We start from the raw sequence: 17,732 nt of genomic DNA on the forward strand, positions 1-17,732 counted from the left end.
TCGTATCGTTTTAAAGTAACATGAACTTCTCATTTATGTAATTGCGTTGGGCAACAAGATTTTACAAATATTCTTTGGTTAACTGAAATTAACTAACGACATGTCCCGTATCGTATTACGCAATGAGATCTTTTCCTACATTCTAGTTCCTGTTCAATGGTTACCGAGACCCATCCTCTCGTTACAATCACGGACTGGTATATCCTTGTGCGGCATCCAAGTCCGAGAAAAAAACAAATCACAGTTTTACTGATCTTGAAGTTGAACGAAATTTGAGGATATAAAAAGTAAAAACGAATACATTTGAGATCAGTTAAGGTTCGTCCTGACCGGACGTGAGCAGTGAACGCAGTTTGAATATTAGCGCTGGGAAACTGACCTTATTGAATGTAAGGATTGGATCGGATGGAACGTGGCGAATTGTTAGCGGTAAGGCCACCTAAGGACTCCTCGGTGACACCCACAAATGTGCAGACACTATGTATGTGTCACCAATCAACTGAGGCTGAAGCAGAGATGGCCAATCATGCATTACGAAATAATATTGCGCTTGCGTGTTTAAAATGAAAAGGCTAGTACCAGAAAATTATCGGAGGTGCTCGGTTGAAATGAAGCTTTTGTTTTTTTTAATAGATATGCTCGCACTTGCAGAGATATGTCGCTTTATTTAATTTGAAAAAAAAAAGAACTGAAAGCTTTCTGACTTTTGGTTTGGTCGCTATCATTGTGCCAGTCTAAAATTAGAACGTATGCACACAAAAGTCTATTTTAATTGCGATGCAGTAGTAGAAATGCTAACGGCGTTGTCAGTCAAGATCCTTTACTAGCCTTGTGCTAAGTTATACGTTGGTAGGTGTGCATATAGACTAGTGATTAGAAACAAAATTAGCATCTTTTTTTCAACTCCGATCAACCACTGTGACTATATGTAAACTTGATTTGACGTAAATGTAACACTGCATGCAAGCATTTTCGCCCATTTTTTGGCACAGTTCACTATCTGGCAAACTTTCGAGAAAGAAAAAAAACTGTGGCGTTCACCGTATCACGGCGTCCTGCTAGTATGCCAAACTCGTCCTACGAGTGTGAGGAAATGTTTTACTATTACTATGAAAGCCCCAAATTGTGCTTAAGTGCATGGACCATAAGCTGGATATTAAAGATGGCAAATAAAGGATTTAAAGGGCTTTAAAGCACATTCAACGGTTTAGCATGCTAGGATAACACCTGGATTCGCTCAGGTCCTGTCGTCAGGCGACGTAAGACTGCGGACACGTTCTCGTGGTAGCCACTGCGTTAACGCTTCACGTTAAAGTTAAGCTTGACCTTTATGTTACATAAGCTATCACAGAGCACTGTTAGCACAGGTGCCAACAGCAAGCTTTTTGTTTGGCTGACCGTCCTTCAGCAGAGGACAACGGCGGGGGTATGGTGATACTTATTGATCAGAGACCCTCAAGAGACTCGAAGGGAGACTTGCTTTAAGTGAGCAACAGGCCGCAAGGGCAGAAGAAGCACCAGGACTTTGTCATATCCATGTGATGGTTCTCCTATTGCAGAGGTCCTCAATAGGCGGACTCCGGTCTGGATCCAAACCCAGAGGACTTCCTAGACGAACCTATTATTAGATTATCAGATTACTTTGACAAAGGTTCGGAATTTAAACCCTTGTGGATTAACGGTAGTCTTATTTTAAACTACGCAGCTGTCTGCCATGTTTTCCAGTAATTGTGGTACTGTTAGGAGACCGATATGTATCCTTTCTGAGACAACAGCCAAAACAAAGAAAAAAATATGGAGTCGATAAAATATTGCAATTTTAGGGCCGGGGCGGGAAAAAAAAAGGTCATACGTCGAAGAAGTCGACCACAAAAAATAGGTTGACGAAAATGTCCCTATTAGCACCCTCTACAGGTTGAAAGTTATTACTTCAGTCAGTGGCATATCATCAACGATTGAAGTGTTTTGCCAGTTTTCACACCTGATGCCTTTCTGATGCAACGCTCTCATTTTAATCCAGGTTTGAATCTAGAACTAGGCCGGCCTTGATTATTCAAAAGAAAAGTTACCGCGGTAATCGATTCAATCGTGAAAGCTGGCGTTAACACAGATCCGATACACTGGATCAGTATTGAGTTGGATCCGGGCCAAAATGACTGGATCGGTATCGGAACGTTTTAATTAGAATTATTCCGATCCAATCCATGATCCAAATGCATATACCCTCAACTCCACTTTGCGCAACATGCCAAGTGTGAGTGTTTTTGTCACGTAAGCAGTTGCACGTGATTATGGTTTGTTTTTGTTGTTTTTTTCTGGCTCATCTGCCCAAAAATTGTTTCACGAATGACGGTGCGCATTCGTATAAAAGCCTCACGATGTCTTGCAAGTGAGTCACTATAACACAACGTAGCAAAAAGTCGCTTTGGCTAATCTGCCGGAAAATTGTTTCACAAATGATACCAAAATCAAACCCTACAAGGTTTTGCTAGAGTCGCGCCCACACAATGTAACAAAAAGTCGCTTCACGTTCCGATTATTTTACTCGGAATTTAAAAAGAAAAACGTCCTGCTTTCATCACGGCATTCAATTAGATTTGCTGATACTTGCAGAAACCCTGTTAAAAGCTCCATCGCCTTCACGTAGCCCCGTTTCAGAACGGCTGACATAGGCAATTCTCATTTGCAACCAATCGCTCTCATGTGGGGGGGTATTATTTTCGTCGTACGGTTAGCCTCGGGAAATATCTCTTCTGAAAGGAAACTCAAGGTTATCTAACAAATCCGCTGCACCGTAGGCTACTCGATTATGCTGATCTTGACAGTTACTATATTTGTCATCCAGACTCCAGATTGGAGATTCTCTAAGCTCTTGTCCTGTGAGTTTTAAGTGAGGGCAAGCGGACTCCGGGTTTGGTCCAGTGCGGCAGGTGCAGTGGGGAAGGACGCGCGGCACTCTGCAGCAAAGCGAGGGCTGGGCCTCTGCAGTGGCCGCGCACATCCGTCTCTTAAACCAGCACCCACTTCCACTAACGCACGCATGGCCTCTTCATTAGCGAGGGGTGGTTGGGAGGGGGTCTTCAGCAGCCATTTTGACCTTCTGACAAAAGCTGCAGTAACTCCGCTTCACCTTCATCACTTTAATCCCCAATTCCCGCCTCACCCCCAGACCACACCCTATGGAGATTCTCCACCTGACCCCCCCCCCCCCCCTTCCCCATCCCATCTGTCCTCCCTGATTACCCACAATGCACCGCAACCAGGAAACAAGAGCCACCGTAATGTGAGCCCCGGGGGTCATTATCCCGTAACGGGATATACAGCCGGGCGGCCCCTCCAGAAAGCATGTCAGGGATGGAAGACGGGGGAAAAATAAATAAATGAAAAGAAAAAAAAAAGACAGAATTCCCCAAGGTTTTTTGACAGGCGCTTATTAAGCGACATCTCAAGCGCTGGCCTATGGTAGCTTTGCAGTGGGAATTTCCACAGGACGGGCGCCTCCCCCGCTTTGACGCAGCACGCACGTTGCATGCGATGTGCCCCCTGCGGCCTTGGGAGAAGGACAGCCGGCGCACCACATTCGCTGTGGTGCGCCGACGACACAAACGCACCATCCAATCAGAGTGAATTCATCCCACCCTGCACAATGTCCAGCGTTTCTTCCCTGCCTCTGCCTGAGCAAATTTCCCCCCGCCGAGGTGCTAGTTCGGAAGCCTCGCACCCCCCTTTTTGACGCAGCGGCCAGACACCTCCCTCTGTAGGGACACTGCAACATGAGAGGGGGGGACCCCGTCGGTTGCCTGCTGTCACTGCAATGACGCCGGTTCCCTTCTGGCTTGCAGCGTCACACCACTGCACTGCATCCCGGATTGATGCAGTGGTACACGCGCGCGCACACACACACACACACACACACACATTGCGCAATCACTCGCATCTGCATTTACATATGCCGGAGCTGCATTTTTTTTCCCTGATGCTTTTGCCTTCTAACAGGACTTTAAAAAAAAAAAAAAAATCTCCCTATGTACTGTATTTAGTCATGGGGGTGGGCGGGTAAATGTAGTCACTTCTGGCGATTAGTGCGTCTGTTATGTCACAAATTAAAGGGGAAATAAGCTGGTGAGGCGCTTATTCCCGGTAACCGCATTATGACGCATGGGTCAGCGAGGATGCCGGGGGATGAAACTGCATGGGGTTTGTGGGGGCAAAATGGAGGCGGGGACATGGAGGTCACGGCGATAAAGATGTCCGGCAGTAGTCCTAAAAACAATCGAAACGTGATTTGCCCCCTCCCTGCGTAAACCGATTAAGGCCTACCTAAAATGGCTGGCAAGGTTACAGGCAAAAGTGAGGCCTATGATGAGACACAGAGGACACCGGGCCCCTGTTCTTTGGGGACTTTGAGCAACACTTTCCATGATTAAAATTTGTGACCGCCCATGCGCGTGTGAGTCAGTGACATCGGACAGAAATAAGCCATCAATCCATAATAAGGTGGGGGGGGGGGGGGGGGGGGGGGGGGGGGTGAGAGAAAATAGCAAAGATGAGTGATAACGAAAGCGTCATGGGAACTACAATTCGGTTTTGTCGCAGTGAGGCTGGAGGCAATTCCGCATTACAGTCAATGTCACTCAGCCATGCGCGGGATTTCCACTCGGGGAAAAAATTAGATGACATCACGTTTCATGCCGAGCCCGAGCCTCCGCCAGCGCCTCCCCGGTGGCGTCCGACTAACGCTCGCTTCTCAAGCCGCTTCGGGTGTGTGTCAGTGCGGGGTTGAGGCTGGGAAATGGGAGTGACTAACGATGACGGGCTTACCCCCATGTTGGCGCAGTCACTCTTCTTCTTGTCCTCCTCGCAGGTTGAGAGGTGTGCCCCGTCAGATGGAGCGCCCTGAAAACGTCTTGTGGTGAACGGGAAGGGGAAGGAGGGGAGGGGGAGAAAATGGTGGGACGACCAGTCTTGACGCGAGACTAGGTTGGAACGCGACGGAGGCTTAAGGTGAGTGCGTCACCGAAGGAGTTGCCTGTCCTTAAGCGGCTCTCGTAAACTCAAAAAACTGGGCGGAAACGTCTGCGAACACCCCAAGCCGCGGTGCGGGTGCCTTAATTTAAAAGAAACGTCGCGGACTCGAGCGCAGCATCACGCCTGGCTGAACCACTCGCCCGAAAGGACCGGCGTAACTAACTCGCGAGCCGCACTACTCCCCCCACGCCGGGAGCTCGTATCCTTCCGCGGCCCGTTAACAGCTTGCCGCAGTACGCTTTCTCTCCGCGCCGCACCACTCCGCCGTTAAAAGAAGCGCCGCCCGGAGCGAATGGCTGAAAAGTCGGATCGCCTATTGGAAGACGCCCCGCCTATCACCTGCCGCCGTCGTCAATAAGTGACGCCCCGCTCGGTGCGTTACCCAATCGTGACTCTGAGCGTCTCTTCGCCGGCGACCAATGGGCGTCAACGTTGCTCTCCCGTCGGCTAATTGGAGACGAGCAAGGCCCCTCCCGCTTTACTGCAGAATTCAGAGGCTAGCTAGCCGAGCCGCCAGCTTTAGCCTTAGCAAGGTGTTCGTGTAGAAACATGAGGGGAGCTTGGATTGGACTTGTCTTGCGTTTGTGTTTGTCGCGTGTTGAATGACAAGCGGCCATCGTGTTCTTTTTTTATCAAACGCCATCGCCCTGCGTGCCCGTGCGTTACGTTTGCGTCAATGCACACCGACAGCACAAGCGGGGGAGCCTCACTCACTTTGCACAGTCAGCATTTACGGATAAATTATTCATCGCTGTAGTGCAGGGTAGCCTTTTTTTCCACCTTCATTACACTTTTGAACGTCATGAATTTATGAAATGAAATAGGATGCAATGATGGCGGAAATGATTAAGCACTCACAGACACTCACACACACACACACACACACACACACACACACACACATTATATATATATATATATATATATATATATATATATATATATATATATATATATATATATATATATATATATATATATTGCCTTTAAAATGTTTTCTATGCAGCCCCATTTAATAGTGTTTTTGGAATAAGACTTAAGAAGCAAAATCCACATTTTGCCCCTTTTCAACTGAGAATGACATCAAGAATGACATCACAGTTACTCAAGCGTCAGTTATTCAGATTGCACATGACATGCACATCACATGGTCAAACTAAGAACATGCTCTCATCAAAATACACAATGATGAATTCCGGGCGTGCGGTATTTTTGCCTGCAAGCTAATGACCAGACACGCCAACCCGTTGACCGCAAACATCAGACTGGTGATGACTGGGAGAAAAAAAAAAGAAATTGCACTTGCTTTACGATAAAGTGATGCACTTTATATGGTGGAAGGTGTATGCTGACTCGCAGTTTACAGGAATTTAAATTTTTGATTAAGAGGGTGTGCACACTTACTACTTTTACCTATCTTTTGGAAAATGTCTATTTTGTGAGTTCTACATTATTATTGGACAAACTGGATTTAATTATTTATTAAGTTATTCATCGAGGTCTCATATTTATAACATCACCAAAACCTGACGTTTTAACAGGGGTGTGTAGACTTTTTATATCCACTGCAGCTTGGTTGAATAAAGGTTGGGAGTGACTGTAGTTGTCACTACCCCCCCCCCCCCCCCCCCCCCCCCAGTGGTACAAAGCATTTTCAACATACACTATATGACATTTTGCAAAGGAGTCACTATAACTTCAGCAATAAATTGCTTCATGTTCCAATTAATTTGCTGTCAATTTGAAAAGCAAATCTAATGTCACAGCAAAAACAAGTATTTGCTGATACCTCCATAAATCCTGTTAAAAGCTCACACACCCCGTGTAGTGCCTTCGCATACTCCTATTTGAGCAAAACATTTGCCACCCATGCTGTAGTTAGAGCTCAAAAGCTAAGAAAGCATTTCTGGCCGCACCTTTTTATTTTGCATGCTGCAAGTTGACACATGCAAAGACAATCATTTGAAAGAAAAACAAACAAAAAAACAGGCTATGCTTGAGGCCAACCGTGTCAGATTGGATATAAAATATATAAAATTTATTGACTGTAACAGCGCCACAGAATCAGCAGAAGGCGACCCTTATGCAGCAAATGTGAGTCATGCCCCCCCCCCCCCCGCTGCGTTTTTTTCCCAAGCGAGGGGACGACGCAGCAGCGAGGCTTCAGCCATGCACTGCTAATTTGCAAGGGAAAAAGGAAGCCTGTTCTCACACGAGGCCCCTGAGCGCCGCCGCCGCTGCGGTTTGGCGTGCTTAAAGGGGGGTCGTCACTAATACTTATTTCCAATCTGCTATCAAAATGGCCGCCGCCTATCCTTTCATGACCGCATCCGTCCCACCTCTCCGCAAGTATTTCCTCACGTGTGTTCTGGAGGAGAGGGGGGAAACAAAAACGCATCTCGCAAAATTTTCGTCGCCACGGCAACATAAGTCAGATGACCTTGTCTGAGGGCTGATTCTGCTGAGTCAGAAATTGAAGGATGAGGAAAGGGGGGGGTGCTGTTTCCCATTTTGTTGTTAAGGTGGCAAAAGTGTACACTCTGTACTTTTAAGTGCAGATACTTGCATAAAGTAAAGCAGAAGTGCTGATTAAGATTCATAAAAATACAGCACAGCCTGAAATATACTTGAGTACAAAATGTCCGTAATTACCCAAAAATAAGACACACTTTTTTCCCCAAAATGAACATGAAAAATATGGCTGCTTCCTATAAATGGTAACTTAAAAATTAGATTTTTTTTTTTTTAATTGCTAAACCATCCGTTGAAGATTCATCTGTCGTCAGCCATATAAGCTTAGTTTTGACTCACAGATGTGCATTTTTATATCGGCTGTATTTATACTTACAATAATTACCGTGACGTAATGAGCTAAAGGGCGGACGTCATTCAGATGTTAGCAGCCACTGCCTGTTGCAACTAACAGCAGCTCGTGTTAGCTGGTTGTTACGGCATGATTTTCAATAAAAGAAGAGAGCAGACTGAACCAACGTTCAAGTCTATTGTTGTTCACACACAGGAATATTACTAAAATGGAGAGCATCACGTACAAGTTATGATCTCAAGCTGGGATCTGGACATCTTTAGTCTTAATAAAGCACTGTGCAATATTTTTCAGACCATAAGGCGCTCTTTGATTTTCTTAAAAACTAACTGTGTGCCCTGTATTCAGGGCATTTTATATATGAATGGATATCAGCCTTACGGTTTGTTAACTTTGATTAAAACTTTAATTCAAATTCCTTTCTATTAGGAATTTATGTTTTTGTGATACCAGAACTTGAACTACTTCCTGTTTCTGCATCTAAGAATCATGGGAAATGTAGCATCAAGCTAAACCATTGCTTCTGAATGATTTTTGCAAAGCAACCACCCCTCCATTATAAACAGACTGAACAAATATTAACTTTACTTATTGCAGGGTTTGGATAGATTACACGTTAGTCTGGAATTGAAAAAAATAAAATAATTACAACATTTTTACCGCCTTTCATGAACCTAAATTAAAATGATTTGACTTTGATATGAGTTTAGATACAATCACATTAGAAAACAAAATGTTTCCCAATAAAGAAGCCTAACTTAGGTCATGATAAGATTAAAAAAAATAAACACCATACGTGTATGTGTCAGCCATCCAGAAGAATCTTCGCATTTCCATTGCATTCAAACTAAAAAATATTATTCTTTCCTTGCTGAAAAATGTAGAACAGTGTGGCAGCCAGCACCAGGCGCCCGCATCAAAGTCTGCACGCCCAGCGACCCTTGACCACACAAAAGCCTTTCATACTTCACAAACGCAAACAACAATGCTTATATCATCCTCCAAAATTCCATTTCAAAGGTCTTATAGCCATGAGTGACGCCATAAATGCGAACGTGCACTCGCTGTAGTTTTTATTCTACTTAAAAGACGCAAGTAAGAAAATATTGGAGTCATGAAGAGATACTGGAAAAAATATGCTTAAATGCGATACTGCTTTTTATCTATTGTGTTACACACATTCGCAAGAAAGCGTGCGACTCACGCTGAGGCAAAACGATGGCAACGGAGAATTTTTGGAAGCCTTTGTGATGTGAGGCGTGAGTCAGGGCTACGGATGGATGCCGGATGTCACAAGGTCTCAGTGTCACGCACTGCAGGCTTATACTGAGTGCTGTATTCGCAGATAATGTGTTCACTCGACAGCAGCGCCAAAATATGACTGAGCTTTCAGAAATGAGCACACACACACACACACACATATATATATATATATATATATATATATATATATATATATATATATATATATATATATATATATATATATATATATACATATACATATACATGTATATTAGTGTTGTCGAGTGATTAAAATGGGTAACCATTGCTCTCAAAATTTTCCATAATTGATTACAATTAATCAAATTTTGTAATTTAATAAAATGTAATAACATTCTGGAATTATAATAAATAAAAACAATTTGGCCTCAAAGATATATATATATATATATATATATATATATATATATATATATATATATATATATATATATATATATATATATATATATATATAAACAAACACGTGTATATTAGTGTTGTCGAGTGACTAAAACTTTTCCATAATTACAGTAATTACCATTATTATTATTATTATTAATATTATTAGTATCATTATTTATATATGTATATGTGTGTATATAAACAGATATATCCACACATACACATGAATACACACATATTTGTACAGATAAATACACACATAAACATATATAAATACAGTATATACATATATTATATATATTATATTACATATATTGTCCATGATTACAATTACAATTACAATTGTTCAATTACTAATTAATTGTACAAATTGTATAATTAATTAATTGTACAATTACAATTAATCATATTTTCTTGAACTAATTTCTACAATGCTTGTATACTTGTACAAAGCTACACCCAAAAAAAATGTAACTATTTGAACAAGGATTTGAACAACACCCCTGCAAGAAAAGTACAGGTGCCCTTTCTGCCTATTTAAGCTTTTCCATTTTCCAGCGCCCTTTTTTCATAAAAAGTACAAGCATGCGACGCGTTCCATTTTCCATTCCATCGGCCTGGTGGTACTTAACATGACTAGAAGCACAGTCATCCTTCTATCCTGCTTTCTTATCTTTGGTCCATGCTAACACCCAGAGGAATTTTCCATCACCGCCCACCTGACTCACTCCTTCATCTCCGTCATTCGTCCATCCCTCCCTTCTCCTCTATTCACCCATCCTCCTTAAACCTCATCACCCCTCGCCGGTGATCCCGAGTCCGAGTTTGCCCCCCCCCCGCCTCCCCCCCTACTCTCATTTCCCCGCCTTCCTCTGGCTTCTTTCTCCCCGCTGTCGACCCTGCGAGCGAAGCGCAGATTATGTCAGACGTTTCTAAAAGCGGATTAGCCGGGATCACCTTCACACACGCGAGCGTGCGCGGATGACTCCCATAACCGACGGCCCTTTCTAATCAAAAGTATGCCGGCGCAAGTGCGGGCAAGCTTTTTTTGACGTGTCGCTGCCGGTTTGTTTGGAAAGCCGTGGCAAACAAGTACCGGACGTAATAGTCAGGATTTCACGTTCGACAACCCAAGATTGCTGTTGCAAAATGAAGTCGTATTAAGTCTCAGGCTTGGCAATTATCGTTTTTCCACTGGGGTGGGCGGGGCAAATTTCAAGCTTGTAAACAATTTTACTGATGCGCGATCACCAATAGATTTTCGTGTATGAGATTAGCGCGGTTCCTGAGTCCACTGGGAGAAACAGGATTTTGTGCAAGCTACTTTTGTTCTACTGTTGAATCGAAAAGAACACAAAAAAGCACGATCAAACGACCGTAATTCCCCTAATATAAGGCACACTTTCCCCCCCCAAAAAATGAAGGCCATGTTTCCTATAATCGGTAACTTAAAATTTCGATTTTTTAAAAATTTATTTGATCTGTCACCCACATAAACTGAGTTTTGACGCATAGGTTTGCATTTTTATAATGGCCATATTCTTACTTACAATAATTACCGTAATGGTATTTTAGTATATATAGTTTAGCTAGTATTTTGTTTAGTTTTTGCTGCAAAGGAGGTTACTAGAAAGAGGGCGTATATATATATATATATATATATATGTGTGTGTGTGTGTATATATATATATATATATATATATTTTTTTTTGTATATATATATATATATATATATTTTTTTTTTTTTTGTATATATATATATATATATATATATATATATATATATATATATATATATATATATATATATATATATATATATATATATATATATATATATATATAAACACACACACACACACACACACGTTTGGGTGACTAAATACACATCGGGTCAAAGTGAACCGTGGATAGCAAATATAATGAGAGGGTTAAAGAGGGCGCCGCCTTTTGTTTTTAGCGCGATTGTCCATCCTGGCGCGTCGTTGCGTCGGGGGAGCAGGTGTCTGCCGGCTGGCTACATTTGCGCGCTTGGCGGCGGTTTGCCTTTCAGGTCTGCCGAGCTTGTAGCGTGTCATGATCGCTTAGCATAAAGCAAAAAGGGAGCGCAGGCTGGAAGCATGTCACAAGCGCTGATTTTGTGCCGCCGCTCTGTCCTCGCAGCGAATGCAAGATGTGATAAGTGAGCTGCCATGCGGGAGCCGGCCAGGACTCGCAATGCTCAAAGGACCAAGATTCGGTTCCGTGTTATTATATTTAAAACTCCTTTAAATTTGGAAAAAACACAAAAGTAATTTTGGGAAAATATGACAACAAAGTCATATTAAATGAAAAACAAAGAAAAAAATGCAAAAAATGACAAAAAAACCCTAAGAAAAAAATATTAAAAAATCAGATAATAAAATAATATCTAATGATTAGAATACAAATGAAAGAAAAAAGCTAATATCAGGCAAAACTTGGGTATTTGAAAGCAATGTTTTTGCAGCCATGCGCTCACGTATGTGAGAAGGAAGCGGCCCTTTAATACCTGCCACCCAATCAGGCGGCGAGCAAAGGGATGCTGGGAGCCTGGACGTCCTTGGGAATAACCTTGCGGGGAAGCTGGCAGGGAGGGCCTCCGGGATGCACAAGCCAGAGGGTGCATGTTAGGCATAGGAAAAGATAGATTCATTTATATATCAAAATCTCTGTATACTATACATATCTATCTACCTATCCATCTGTACCATACATTTTAGACCATAAACTGCTGATTTTTCTATGGTAAATGTTAGACTATTAACCGCTAATCTTTATCGCACTTGAAACCCTGCGCTCTAGTGAGTCTTATTTGCAGTTTATTTTACCAGTCACCAGGGGGCAATAGGGAGATGGAATAAGATGATATCTTAGTGTTGGTGCAGTATTCTAACAATCCGATCGTGTCTGTGTTCTGTTTAAAAAAAGTTGGTACTCCTCTTATTTGTAAACACGCAGGCAGTTTGAAGAAAATTTTGAAGTAAATATGAAAAACTGTAACATCTTTTAGTATAAACATCTGATGTAACTGCTATATGCTATATGTGAGAAAACATTTTTGTTGCTTATAGCCCCTCTCCCCCAAAAATATCATATATATATATATATATATATATATATATATATATATATATATATATATATATATATATATATATATATATATATATATATATATATATATATATATATATATATATATACAGAGAGAGAGATTTGTGCTTGTGTTTTTTTGCTACATAGCAGGGACAAAGTTCTAGGTTTTTCTGTCTTTATGGGGACCATCTTGGTGGAGCCTAAAATTGGAGTTTGGTCTAGGTCAGAGAAAGTAATGCCTTATGCAAATGCAATGTCCTCACTGTGATAGAATACCCCCCATTGAGGTGGCAAAAAAGAGTGTATTTGCACGCATACATTTGAACGATTAAATGAGCGGTCTGTATTAAATAGGCGGCCATGTTGCTACTGTACATTGAATGTAAAAGATCCGGCGCCAATGATTGACGGGTCATCTCCATAAAGGAAACATTTATCCTTGGGCAGATATTGAGGGCGCTGCCCCGTCACGGCCGCACATGTCAGGAGACCCTGGAGAGTGAAGGTCGCCGTGGCGACGACAAGACCCTCTCGCCTCCCGCGCTATTCATTTCACACCTCGTCATATTACTCATCCGCCCTACAACGCATGTAAAACTTAACTTATATTAGAGCGTGAAACTAAGGAGCTGGCCCAAAACGGCGAAAAAAAAAGTATGACTCAGCACTAATATTTTGTTTTTATGAGCAAGCCGGTTTATTCGCCTCATCGTGGCTGGATATTATTTTTTTTTTCATTATTACGCTGGATTATTGCCAGAAGTCCGACAAGCGGGTGTAAGTTTACGTCTTGAATGTCGGCCACAAATTAGGCCGCCCACAGCGTGTCTGCTCCTGGATTCTCTTTCCTGTTAACAAGTACGCACAAATACGCAACCATAGATACGATTTTATTTCTAATCTTGCATTGTTAAATGAAAAAAACAACTGTCTAATCTTTTCTTTAATAGAAATATACTATTATGACTTCTTTAGAATTAAATAGCTTTTTTTTTTACATGGTATTAATTAATGAATGAATGAAAACATGAATAAACACTTTTCTGATCTCATCAGTACGGCGCTAACATTAGCCGTTCGACACAGAAGGTAAGCAATGCATGACTGAGTAAGGTAATTGTCCATCCACATCTTGTTGCACGAATTCTATTGGTTCAAGGCTCAAACTATTGAGCTAACTAGATGCTAACTGGATTTTGAATTAAGCTAGCTGAATAAAAAGCTAAGTTGTTTTACAAGCAAGGTGTAATGTTTCATTCTTTTTAGTTTTGTATTTCAGTAAACATGAGTGAACATCAACTAGGCAGGACAAAAGAGGTACAGGAGTAGTGGAGATACTCTGAGCTCGTCAATGCAGCGCTAATATTAGCTCCTCTACACAGACGATAAACAGTAATGGGGCTGTTGTCTAACCTATTCTGGTCGCACCAGTTATGTTCTGTCTGTTGCTTCAAGGGTTAAAGTTAAAACAGAAGTTAATCCTTCAAGGGTTAAAGTACTGCAAAACAGAAGCTAACTAGCATTAGCACAAAACTAGCTCACAAAAAGGCTAAGCTATGTGGTTGTTTTCACACACAGAGTGTAACTTCATCAACATCGATTGGAAGTGACAAAAAAAAGTAGTATAAGGCAGACAGATGGACAGACACTTCTCTCATCTCATCAATGCAGCACTGATATTAGCTCTTCTTCACAGAAGATGAGCAAAAAAAGAATGTGAGTGCAGTGTCCATTTGTACCTTCTTGTTCCACTACTTGTGTTCAATCCTTTGCTTTCGGAGAGAACCGCAACATAGATGCTAACTAGCATTAGCATTAAGCTATCGGACTAAAAGATTAATGTTGTATTCTCATTGGTTTCGCATGTCAGTAAATGTCGGAAAATGTCAACTGGAAGTGACATAAAGGTAATATAAGGCTGACAAATGACTATACACTTCTCTGATCTCATCAGTGTGACGCTAATATCGTTAATAACACTGCGGATAAACAATAACTGACTGAGTGTGGTTATAGTGTCTATTGTTGCACCAATTGTGTTTAATCAGTTGCTTCAAGGTTAAAGTATCGCAAGATAGACGCTAACTAGCATTAGCATTTAGCTAACAGACAAAAAGGCTAAGCTATGTTGCCGTTTTCGCCACACAAGGTGCATTGTTTCATCCTGTTTAGTTTTGTCTGTAATTTTGACAGTAAAGGTCAGCGTGGAGTGACAAAGAATCAGCTTAAAGCGAGCACGCTTGGTATCTTATTTTAAGATCAGTGCGAGAGCTGTGTTCCTTCCTCTCGTCTATTTTTAACTCCCATCCGAGGTCTTATCGGCCTACATATTTGCATCTCCCATATGCATCCTTCCACGCACGGCGGACATCTTGTGCTGCGTGTGATGCGATGAGTAACGTGGAGGCGATGATGCGCAAGTGAGAGCCTAACGGCTGATTGGCTAACACCGCCACCGCTGTCCTCTTAGCTAACCCGTGATGCTCAGCGGAAGGAGAGCTCCCAAGGTTATATATATATGCCTACACATGGAGGGAAGTGGGGGCGTGGGGGGAGCATGTGCAAACGCACACACACACAGACAGACTTATCCTTGACAAAGCTCGGGACGGGGGGACGGGGGGACGGGGGGACGGGGGGACGGGGGGGTGATTGCCACATTTCCATTTAAAGCGCAACACATGTTACGGCACCGCATGAGAGGTGATCCGGGGAGCGTCACAAGAGCGAGATGAGTGGCGCGCAAGGACACGAGGCATGCGTGGCCCTGAACGCATCACGCACTACCGGCCTTTTCATTTTGCTCCTCTACTATAGTAATAACATCCCGTTTGTTTTTATGGCATCGTTTTCATTAAGGAAAGTTTTATTGAATATTCTGAGCATTGAATATTGAATATTCTGAGCAATGTATATATATAAATATAAAAACTGTGGTAAATTCATAATTTGCATTCTTTATCTTTTGGCCGTGCAATATCCCCATCGTTTCCTGACCTTTAGGACCTTTCAGGCAGCCGAAAAGAACTTTTTTTTCCTATTAAAGATTAGAGTAGCACATTGCTGTAATTGCATGTCTGCTTCCCAGATAACCCACAATGCAACAGTGCAAGTCTGCGGCGTCCAGCTGTTCGCGGCCGCCGTATTAGCCACATTATTGTGCCCGGGGATGCGCTCAGTGGCTGAGCTCAATTTGGATTAAGTTGTGGCATATTAAAATAGACCCGCCGAGTCCATCGCCCACGTCAAAAGGTTAATCTCAATCTGCGTGACACAGAATCAGGACGAGTTTTATAATTACAAGGGATGCTATTTTGTCCTTGGAATATTTCCTGCGTGAACATGTGGACTTCCAAAAATAACTCAGCGAGAGCTATAGGAAGACAAATAATGATGCAAAGCAAGTGCATTCGACTACAGGCATACGTGCATGTTTTTGGAGTGCGGCGCAGGCTTGGGGAGAACATGCAAACTGGATTCAAACTAATATCCCTTAACTGTGAGGCGGACGTCCGAACCACTGCGCCATTGAGCCGTCGTAGTGTTACTCCGCCCTGCATAAATACATTTTGGAACTAGTTTTGTAGTGGTTTATTCATTTGCTACAGTATAAGAGAAATCATTGTCGTTTTATTTCTGGTTAATCTGCTGAATAATTTTGCCACTAATGATAATGCGCATTTGCATGAAGCTTTACAAGATGAAGACGTCCAATGTTTTGCAAAAGAGAACACAATTCAGGAAAATGTTGCTTCATGTTCCAATGAACTTGTTCTTAGTTTGAAAAGAAAACAGTACTGTTCACTGCATTATATTAAATTTGCTGATAGCTTCAGAATGTACCCCTGAAGTGCTTACGCACCCCCATTTTGTGCAGGGCACCACCACTTATATACAGTACAGTACACCCCCCCCCCCCCCCCCCTTTCAATAGTGCACCCCACTAACTATTTTAGAAGACGATTTTAGACCGAAGAGTTTTCAACATACATTTCACAGCTATAATGCATATTCTGACCAACAGTGTGTAAAAGAAGAAAGCTCTGATTAAAGAGCGTGGCAGGATAGCAAAAGTAAGTTGCAAAGCAGTAAGAATAAATCAAGTCTTGCATACTCGACTAAGAAGATCGAGCTCGTTAATCGGTGATTTTTTTTTCCTTCCCTTTTCACTGTTATTTAAGCATTTCCTGGCTGCCAGTGGAACGTATTCGTGTGTGTGTGTAAGAATGAGTTGGCACGTTTGCACTTGTGCCCAGAAATGTGATACAGGATTAAAATGAAAGGAGTGCCAGTGATGATGATGATGATGAAGGTGAAGAAGCAAGGTTGTAACCGGCGAAAGGGGGTAAAAAAATCGGTCGAATAAATGTAAATATCGAGTAGGTTGACTGCCAAAAGACATTTGTAAGATTGTGTTTGAGTGTGTTTGGTCTGGCTCAGAAAATAAACATGATAAAAAGGGAGCCGCAAGGCTACTCTACGACAAGGCAACTCGAGCTTTCGTCATCAAATATTCATCATTTCGAATCCTCCGGCAGCGTTACCGCTTGCAGAAAGCAAACGCACGGGGCGGGCGGGATTTAATTTCAGAACAAAATATTCTATTGTTGGATAGCCACACCAGAGTATATGCAGTATTTACAAAAATACAGAACTATATATATATTTTTACAGTAAAAACAAAAATATGTTTTCGCCTTGCTTATGAAACGTTTCATATTTGAAAATAAGTACTTTTTGGATAGCAACTTGTAAATACACAAAAACAAACAACATCCTGCCCCCCTATAGGGTGTGCTAGTTATCGAAAAATATACAACTGCTATAATTGGAAAAATGTAATGAATGAGTATTTGAAATGTACTGGATGACATCATACTGCATTACTCAGTTTTTTTTTCACTACATTTTCCATAGACCAAAAAAATCTAATCCAGCTTCCGTCTCAGAGCCTACTATGTGTATCTCGGCGCTCCTGGAGGAAAAGCCGGTTTGTACTGCCTCAGGCCATCTAAAATCCTTGAATATGGAATATGGCGGCGGTAAGATGATCTGATCACAAAGTGTACTGTGAACGTTCTTTCATGATAATCGC

At 42.0% G+C, this 17,732-nt stretch overlaps 1 protein-coding gene across 2 annotated transcripts in view; it reads right to left on the reverse strand.

Moving 5' to 3' along the window:
- Positions 1-8,774, reverse strand: part of atp1a3b (ATPase Na+/K+ transporting subunit alpha 3b) — a 29,288-nt gene extending 20,514 nt beyond the window's left edge. For both annotated transcript variants that reach the window (XM_088409808.1, XM_088409806.1), the window contains exons 1-2: positions 8,649-8,774; positions 4,822-4,906 (exon numbers count right to left, since the gene is read on the reverse strand). In XM_088409808.1, the coding sequence (XP_088265934.1) occupies positions 4,822-4,906; positions 8,649-8,689 (126 nt within the window). In that variant the 5' untranslated portion in view covers positions 8,690-8,774. The remainder of the gene's footprint in view (positions 1-4,821; positions 4,907-8,648) is intronic.
- Between the last annotated feature and the right edge of the window lie 8,958 nt (positions 8,775-17,732).

This window comes from Hippichthys cyanospilos, chromosome 3, assembly GCF_059441005.1.
Source record: "Hippichthys cyanospilos isolate Australia breed blue-spotted pipefish chromosome 3, RoL_Hcya_1.0, whole genome shotgun sequence".
In the NCBI taxonomy this organism is placed as follows: domain Eukaryota; kingdom Metazoa; phylum Chordata; class Actinopteri; order Syngnathiformes; family Syngnathidae; genus Hippichthys; species Hippichthys cyanospilos.